Source organism: Equus quagga, unplaced genomic scaffold, assembly GCF_021613505.1.
Source record: "Equus quagga isolate Etosha38 unplaced genomic scaffold, UCLA_HA_Equagga_1.0 208929_RagTag, whole genome shotgun sequence".
In the NCBI taxonomy this organism is placed as follows: Eukaryota; Metazoa; Chordata; class Mammalia; order Perissodactyla; family Equidae; genus Equus; species Equus quagga.
Window position 1 is genome coordinate 1 of NW_025799112.1, and position 9,112 is coordinate 9,112.

The 9,112-nt window shown below is 40.9% G+C and overlaps 1 protein-coding gene across 1 annotated transcript; it reads left to right on the forward strand.

The window, feature by feature from the left end:
• The first annotated feature begins 332 nt into the window (after positions 1-332).
• Positions 333-6,596, forward strand: LOC124233673 (zinc finger protein 705A-like). Its single transcript, XM_046650797.1, has 5 exons — positions 333-1,000; positions 2,955-3,081; positions 3,809-3,901; positions 4,421-4,503; positions 4,952-6,596. The coding sequence occupies exons 1-5, from the start codon at positions 989-991 to the stop codon at positions 5,600-5,602; spliced, it is 966 nt and encodes a 321-aa protein (XP_046506753.1). The 5' UTR covers positions 333-988; the 3' UTR covers positions 5,603-6,596.
• The last annotated feature ends 2,516 nt before the right edge of the window (positions 6,597-9,112 follow it).

Sequence of the window (9,112 nt, forward strand, 5' to 3'; positions counted from 1 at the left end):
AAATGCTTTCTCTCTGTGTATATACATATATATGCATGTACATATACGTATACCTGTGTGTTGGTAAATACTGAAACCCAGGGATGTTGCAGCTAATGAAGATTAATACAGAACCCGATTTGGAGGATTTCAACTACCACTTGGCTAAACCATCAGACGGAGCATCTAGATTTTCTCCTAAACCCCAGCCACTCCCTATTATCTGAGTGTCCTTGACCTAGAGGATTGAGACATACATGAGAGTAATGTTATGACTCCTATACTCCTGCTACTTTCTCATGCAGGGGATCTTAAGGACTGGACTGGCAGGGTGGGTACCATTGACCCCTCCAAATGGAATAAATCCTTGAATTAATTAACACCATCATACAATAGATTCTTGGTTGCTTGATATCCAGGTCCATGGGGGACAGATCTAAACGTCAGGACTGAGGGAGAGCAGGAAGGGAGTGAGGCTCCAGAGGGCTGCCGTGGATGTTGGAGGACCGCTGCTAGTGCATAAGGCAAGAATAAGGAAACCTGAGAGATTCCACAGTGTTTTCCTACAGGTGGAAACCAAAATCTCCATGTGGCATGAGTCAGGGATCGCCCTGCTTCAGTCACAGAGGGATTGCGTAAGGCTGGATGCTATAGGCTAATTAGCATATAAAACTCAATACTTTTGATGTTCTTATCCATAAGATAGCTGTATTTCTGTGTTTTTTATTATCAACTATAGTCATAGTCGTCTTACTATTGACCCTGGGAGGGGAGGAGAGTCCTCTGTGTCTTTCTCATAGAGGGCACTGCATGTTTTTTGATTAGGCCAGGGGGTCAGACCCAGGTCGTTTGGGTCTGGACATGACAAGTGGGTCATGACAGTCCAGTCCAGTGCACAGGACTGGAGTCTCATGGCTTCTTTCTCCTTCCTCAGCTTTGCCTGCTTAATGCTTGGACTGTCTGTGAGTGAAAACCCAGAGAAAGACAGCTTCCAACTGAGTTATTGACAATGCAGCCACTGGTGAGTAAGGAATGCCTCTTTCTACTGAAGTGACATCCTAGTGCCATTAGATGGGCAAGTGTTTCCTGTTGGTGTGGATGTTCTAAGTGCAGTCAGGTGGCATTCAGGCATTTGAGCTCTAGTGAAGTTTCCCCAGGATACAAGAATGTTTATAATGGATCAGGATCTCCTTGATAACTGATATCCTTCCTAATGTGGCACTCATTTAGCCTCCATTAAGGTTGTATATTTGCAGAAGAGATGAGAGAAGTTTTCTTTCTCTAATTCAGTCCACAGCCTCATTTGGAAATAGTTTACTCATAAATCATGTTATTGGCTCTCATGGTCTAAGGGTTGTGGTGAATGCAGATGAGAGAGATGAGTGAGGAGCAGAACATTACAGTCCAGCAGGGAGGCAGTGATTTCATCAGGTGAGTTCAATTAATCCAGTGTTACAGGTCCTGGGTGAGGACTCTGATGTGTTGAAGGGAACATGAGAAAAGTTTAGGCCACAGAAGTCACGAGGAGCCATTTATTTATTTTTTTCCTATTCTAAATTTAATATTTTGATAGAACATATTTGCACTTTTAGAAACTTCTTAAAAAGATAACTAAAATTCTCGTTATTATTCTTGTCCCCAGTCACGCATTTTCCTTTTTTGTAACCTTTCTTTTCGCATTTGGTAACTGGCGTTAATGTACAAGGAGCATTACTTCCTTAAGTGTGGCTGTGCGTTCAGGAGAAGGCGTAAAGGAAGATTTAATAGGCTGTGGGAATTTTTCAGGAACTAGATAGAATAATCAACCAAGAGGCTTCTTGTATCCGTTAGCAGAGAGACAAGATAAAGACAAGAGAGGGGCCGGCTCCATGGCCGAGTGGTTAAGTTCGTGCGTTCCACTGCGGCGGCCCAGGGTTCAGATCCTGGGTGCGGACATGGCACCGCTCGTCAGGCCACGTTGAGGTGGCGTCCCACATCCCACAACTAGAAGGACCTGCAAGTAAGATATACAGCTGTGTACAGGGGGGTTTGGGGAGATAAAGCAGAAAAAAAAAAAAGATTGGCAACAGATGTTAGCCCATGTGCCAATCTTTAAAAAAAAAAAGACAAGAGAGAGCGGTAACTAGTGTTTGAGGTCCCAGAGGAAATTGGGAATGGGAGTCCTCGTACCACAGGAATGGTCAGGCTAGGACTGTCCTTCAGTACAGCCATCTCCGAGGTCGCTGGCTTGTGCTGCTGTACAATCTGACCTTACAGTTAGTTCTGAACACCTGAGTGCTGTAGAGTTGAGAGAGACTAATGACACTAAGTGCTGTATGAATCTTGTTCAGTTCTAAGGAATGCTGAGATTGCTTCAAGGTTCTTGGACATTTCAATGAGTAGTAGACTAATAACTTGCATTTAATACATGTTTACTTAGATAGGATGAATACATACATTCGTACGTTAGTTCGTTGGATCTGTCAACACTGATAACAGGTTATTAAACCATTTCATAGCTGAGGAATCTGAGGTTTATCTGTGGGAATAGTGTAACCGTAGTCATGGAGTCATGGTTTAAATGTGGCAAATCAAGGTTATTGTTTGCCTTGTGATGAGTCTGTAAAGTTACTTGACATTAATCAGAAAGAAAATTTTAGTTATGAATTTTCAAGGGCAAATTTTATAATCACATGTCTGGAAGTCGTGATTACCAGTTGATTGGAAAATTTCCAGGGAATACCACACCATACTTCATGTGATATTACTTTATAATAAAGGTTTCTTAATTCAGACTGTGTGTCTCTCTGTGATGTGTCTGAAAGGCAGATGCCAGCTCACACTGAGAATGAACTGATGGGAGCCCCAAACTCAGTTTGATCTTCCTACATATCCAGCTCTTCCAGCCCCTTCTTCAGTGCTGTCATCTCAGCCCTCCCACTCCAGACATTGGTGGGGAATGGTCTGTCTAAACCAGAATATCCATGATGTTTTAGGAATCAGTGACGTTTGAAGATGTAGCTATAGACTTCACCCAGGAAGAGTGGGCCCTGCTGGACACATCCCAGAGAAAGCTGTACAGAGATGTGATGCTGGAGAACGTCAGTCATCTGGTCTCCATGGGTGAGTCTGTCAAGATTTATGTTTATAGATAGGTAGGTAGGTATTTATTCATTCAGTCAGTCAACAAGTATCTAGAACAGCTTCTCCATACGCAGTCCAATCTCTGCCCTGATTCTTTCATAGACCTTATAACTACATGAAAGAAAGTGGTTTCTTTGCATTTTATTCATATCTACTTTGTCACCCTAGAATGTAGTCTTGACCACAATTTAACATCTTTCTTGCTTCTCAGTTTCTAACACTCAGAGCAAAACTAGGATCTCAGTGAATATTTTTGAATGCATGAATAAATTGATTAAATATTTTCTAAATAGTTATCCTGCTCTAGTCATTATGCTGAGGCTTGAGACCAGAGGAGTGAAGATAATGGAGCTTTGATTATTCTTGTGCAGCTTATGTTTATTTGCGTCTGTTTGAAAATAATACTCAACCCACTGTGGAGACATTCAGTTTCTTCATTTTTGTAAAGACTGAGGATTCTGCATTCTGTCCTTGAACTTGGGCATGGATATCAGCATCCAGAGGTCCTCACAATTTTGGACACACAACCCAGATTTCTTCCTGGTCTGATGAAGCACCTTCAGTGTTTTCTCTGTTCAGAGTTTTGTTGCCTGAGCTGAACTTCACTGTTCTCCGCATTCTTCCTCAGTAGCCTGTCTTGGACTTGATGATAATGCAGGTTATTAGCTTGGAACTCAAAATCCACCTGCCTTTGTTGCATGAACAGGGTATCAGCATTGCAAATCAGACGTGATTTTCCACTTGGAGCAAGAAGAGCTGTGGAGTGAAGGAACAGGATTTCTCCAAGGCCAGAGTCCAGGTAGGGAGCAGGGACCTGTGCTTCAGTACGTGGAGGTGCCTGTCAGTGACTGAGCACGTTCTTAGAAATACCAACTCAAGATTTTGTTAAGTGAGTGACATTTTCTAAAATGTAGGTGGAAGACATTGGAGCAGAATGGTTCAGGTGTTGTCATTATTCCTCGCATATGTCAATTGCAATTCACATGTCCTCCTGCCATTGTCTTTGGCTTTAGAGAAAGGAATATTCATGTACTTATTGAAGTTAAACTTTCACATAATAGCTGTTGTCCCTATCCTCCCCTTTGAATGTTTTCCCTCTCTTGACCTACCTAGCATCTTACCTCCATTTTACTTTTTTCATATTTCTGTCCTGAAAATCTTTACTAATTATCAATGTCCTATAATGTTTTTCTTCTTTCTAGATTATTCCCCATTGAATTGTCAATTTTTGAAACATACTCACATGGGTTTTGGTACTTTTCAACATTTTCATCCCCCTACTGCCATTCTAAATATTTATTTTTTTCAATTGTTTTAGGCAGGGAGAGTGGCCTTAAAGAACAAGAAATGATAGACACACAGCATATCGGCAAGAAGGGCTCATCTGCAAACACGCCAATGGTAAGTTTCATGGGTGTTTCCAGGTTGTCCAGTGAAAAACCTGGCAGTGGGAGGTTAGTAATTGAGCACCGTAGCCTGAGTTAGGTTGGGATTAAGCTCTTTATGAGAAAAAACTTGGATAGTTTCAATTTAGTGAAGAAATTACTCGGATCTCAAAACCATAACCTGAAATCTGAAATGAAAGGACAGCTGCATAAACATTGCTCATATGCCTAGTCTTTGAGACATGTTGAAGCCTTCAAAGTTAATCTGTAAGTTCTGCAGTTGTTACGCCACAAAAGAGAAAATCTTTGTGTATGCAGGAGAGTAACACATGTGTATGCAAATGGCATTGGAAATAGTTTAATTGGAGGCTATCATTGAATGATAAGTTTAGAATTCATATGTAAAGGAATGAATGAATGTATGTGAGCAAGCCATTAACAGCCTTTTATCTCCTTCCCTAAAGCAGAAATCTGACACTCCAGAGGATCCCTTTGAACGTAATGATTTGGGAGAAGATTTCACTCATAGCTCCATGTTGACTCAACATTCGTTAACTCACATGGAAAAGAAACCCTGTATCAGCAAACTGTGTCAAAAATCCCTTAGTGACCAGTCATGCTTGAATCAACATAAGCAGATTCTCTCTAGAGGTAAATCCTGTGAGTGCCATCTGTGTGGGAAAGCCTTTAGTAACTGCTCTAGCCTTAGACGACATGAGATGACTCACACTGGAGAGAAACCGTACGAATGCCATATCTGCGGGAATGCCTTTATTCAAAGCTCTGACCTTAGAAAACACAATCTAACTCACACTGGAGAGAAACCATATGAATGTCACCTCTGTGGGAAAGCCTTCAGTCAGTCGTCTAACCTCAGACAGCATGAGAGAACGCACACTGGCGAGCAGCCATATGAGTGTCATCTATGTGGGAAAGCCTTCAGTAAATGTTCTGCCCTTAGACGACATGAGAGAACTCACACTGGAGAGAAACCATATGAATGTCAGCTGTGTGGGAAATCCTTCAGTCAGTGTTCTGCCCTTAGACGACATGAGGGAACCCACAATGGAGAGAGAATCATGAATGCCCTCAGTAAATATTCTGACCTGAGATGACATGGTATTATAATTGTAATGAATGTAGAAGAAACGTCAATCATAGCTTTAACATTTAAACACATCAGAGGACTTACACATTGGAGAAACACTGTAATCAATGTGGAAGATCCTTCAGTCATCCTTTCAATGCTCAAATTTATATGGAAGAGAATCCATATGTGTGAGAAAAGCTTCAGTCAGTGGTCTTACCATAGATGACTTGAGAGAACTCACACTGTAAATATAAGGAATGTAGATATTTTAACCAACAGCCCTAAACTTTAAACACTCTAGAGGACTCACACGGGGAGGACCCCTGGGTCTGTGGTCAGTGTGGGAATACTCTCGTTTATAATTTATCGTTAAACAACATGAGCAGACTCCACTTGGGAGAACTCCTAGGTCTATAATCATTGTGAACAAATATGCAGCCAAGTACCAGGCATAGTGAGCACAGGAAAACTCAGTGAAAGAATAAACACTAAAACAGGATGTGGGAGGATGAAGCCTCTTTGGGAATATCAACTACTTCATACTGAAGAGGCAATTCAATGAGAAATCATGAGAAACCCGTAATTTGTAGACAAGTGATTCACTGAGAAATCATGAGAAACCCTTTAGTCATAGAGTGACATTTATGGCCCATGTGAGGATTCAGATATGCCAAACACTCTCAAGGTCCTGAAAGAAGGAAAGTCTTCAGAGATCACTCATTTCATACACAGGTAACAGTGAAGTTCTACACTGAGTGACAGCAATCCTAAAATCACAGTGGAGAAAGCTGCAGCTGAATTTCACATCAGAAAACAAGTCTAGGAGAAAAGAAAAAGTCTTGCAGAGTCTTTTAGCATACAGATAATACAGAATTTTGAGAAAATATTCATAGGAAAACTTCGGCATATAAATACAAGATAGTAAAGCGATCTGGGATGACTGAATACAGAATTTTGTAAGAAATTAATAGATTATTACTTGTAAATATTTAAACAATAAACAACATTGTTGAAAAGTCTCATATGTTGATGAAGTTCTAGTTTTCTTTATGCAGCTGTGAACACACTGATCTGGGTCTGCACTCCTTGGGATGTGGGTTAGCGATTCAGCCCAAATCTGAGAATCCCTTTTCTCCCACAGCTCCTTCCACACAGCTCAGCTCTGTTCATTCTAACTTCCCACCAACATCAGCTGTCTCTGTCCATGCCCTGGTTGTGACACAACAGGGACTTCATTCTGCTTGACAGGTTTCTCAGTGTGCTATGACCCTGGCCTAGCTGCATCTTGGGGACAGTGTTCTTGACTTCTAATATAAACCGCTGGGTTGTCTCCAGCCCTGTCTCTGCCCCTAGGCAACTACGGGGGCCAGAGAGACAGGCAGCTCTGCCCTCCCAGGCCAAGAACAAGCCTTGGATTTTTTCCAGCAAGCCTCTGAGTTGAACTAAGTAGGGGCAGGAGTTCATGCCATGACCCCATCCCACATCTAACTCTGGTAAGTCCTGAGTTATGCTCCTGCTTGTTCCCCAAAAAGAGCCACTGCTGTACTCCCCCCACAGCAGCCCTGAAAAGAAAACTCCAGCCAGATAAAGTCTCCTAACCCATCAGACACCGCATACCTCCATCATTAAGTTAATGTACTCTTCCCCAACAAAATAAAAGTTTTCAAAGAGGCAGTCTCCCCTGCTTTGCTCCTAGCACTTGGAGATGAATTATCCTTCATCAAACTTCCATACTGAACCTAAAACTCACGGGAAGTGCTCTCAAGAGATAACTCATCTGATCTGTGCTCTTCCCAAGCTCTCACAATGCAAAAATCATAACCTGAGGCCAGTTCATCTCTGGGTGAAATTGATACATCACTATTTTCAAAAATCTCCACAAGTGATTCCACTGTGCAGCCGGCGGGGGAACAGTCACGTCAGGTGTAAGATGATGAGCAACCAGAATTCAACATCTTGGTGCTCAGACTGGAGAGGCAAAGGCTGCATCTGGGAGAGACACATGGAGGTGCAAACCATGTTTAAAGGGAACAAATCAGGGATTAGAAGTCAGACCCAGAGAGAGACCCCAGGTTCTGACTTCCCCTGTCACAGCCCATGAGCCCTTGTTACTAAACCTCTTTCTGTGACTCAGTTTCCTCAGTTCTAAGGTGGAAGTAAGCTTAGTCCCTTTAGAGTTGTAGAGTTGTAATGAGTACTGTTAATGAGTTGATACTGTGTACACCAGGTTGTTATTGCAGGTAGTGGGCACTTTGTGTTTGCAAATAAAGAATATCTTATTTATAAATTAACTTGAGATCTAGTTATACCATGCCTCCTTATCTCATTTTTATATGAAATATTTCATAATCACTGAAAAATATAATTGGTTTGTATTATTACATCTAATCTGCTTAAGACAATATGATTTACCCCCAAGCTCCAGTTGACTCTAGCTGTAATCCTGAATGACGACTAGCACAGGGATCTTTGTGTTCATATGGAGGGCATGCATGCCTTCTGTTTGTCTTGCTGAATCACTGAATTTAAGTATTCCGATTCTTTTAGTGCCAGAATTTTGGAAATTCTAAGTGAAATTGAGCCAACTATCCTGTATATTAATGGAAAAGGATGGTGATAAGGTACCAAGACCATCCAATGTGGAAAGGACAGTCTTCTTAAATGGTGCTGGGAAAACTGGATCTCCACATGCACAAGAAGGAAGATGGACACTTACCTTGCACAATATACAAAAATTAACTCAAAATGGATCAATGATAACAGCTAAAATTATAAAACTCTTATTAGGAAATGGAAAATTTCATGACAGATTTGGCAATGATTTATATAACACCAAAAGCACAGACAATAAAATGAAAAATAGATAAATTGGACATCATTAAAATTAAAAGTTTTTGTCAAAGGACACTATCAAAAGAGTGAAAAGGCAACTCACAAAATGGGAGAAAATATTTTTGAATCATACATCTGATAAGGGATTAACATACAGAATATATTAAAAACTCCTACATCTCAACAACAATAAAAAACACAATCTAATTCAAAAGTGGACAACAGATCTTAATGGAGATGTTATTAAATAAGATATACAAAGAATTATGCATAAACTAGTAAAACATTTCTTATCTAAAACTCTTGAAAAAGGAGATTAAAGGTCAAAATGCTTGACTTTGGGAAGGATGGCTTTATAGTGCAACTTGAGAAATTTTTTATTATGGTAAAGTTTACATAAAAATAACCAGTTTAGGGGATCAACCCATGGCCTAGTGGTTAAGTTTGGCATGCTTGGCTTTGGTGGCCCGCATTCATATCCCAGGAACAGACCTACTCGTTGATGGCCATGCTGTGTTGGTGACCACATACAAAATAGTGCAAGATTGGCACAGACAGTAGCTCAGGGCAAATCTTCCTCAACCACAAAGTAGAAGATTGGCAACAGATATTAGCTCAGGGTGAATCTTCCTCAGCACACACACACACACACACAAATTAACCTTTTCAGGCATTTTATAGAGTAGGATTCAGTGGCAATAAG

Coding starts and splice junctions, on each gene's coding strand:
- LOC124233673 (XM_046650797.1), top strand. Junction 3,082..3,808: donor CAGTCATCTGGTCTCCATGG/GTGAGTCTGTCA, acceptor TTGCATGAACAG/GGTATCAGCATTGCAAATCA. Junction 4,504..4,951: donor CATCTGCAAACACGCCAATG/GTAAGTTTCATG, acceptor CCTTCCCTAAAG/CAGAAATCTGACACTCCAGA.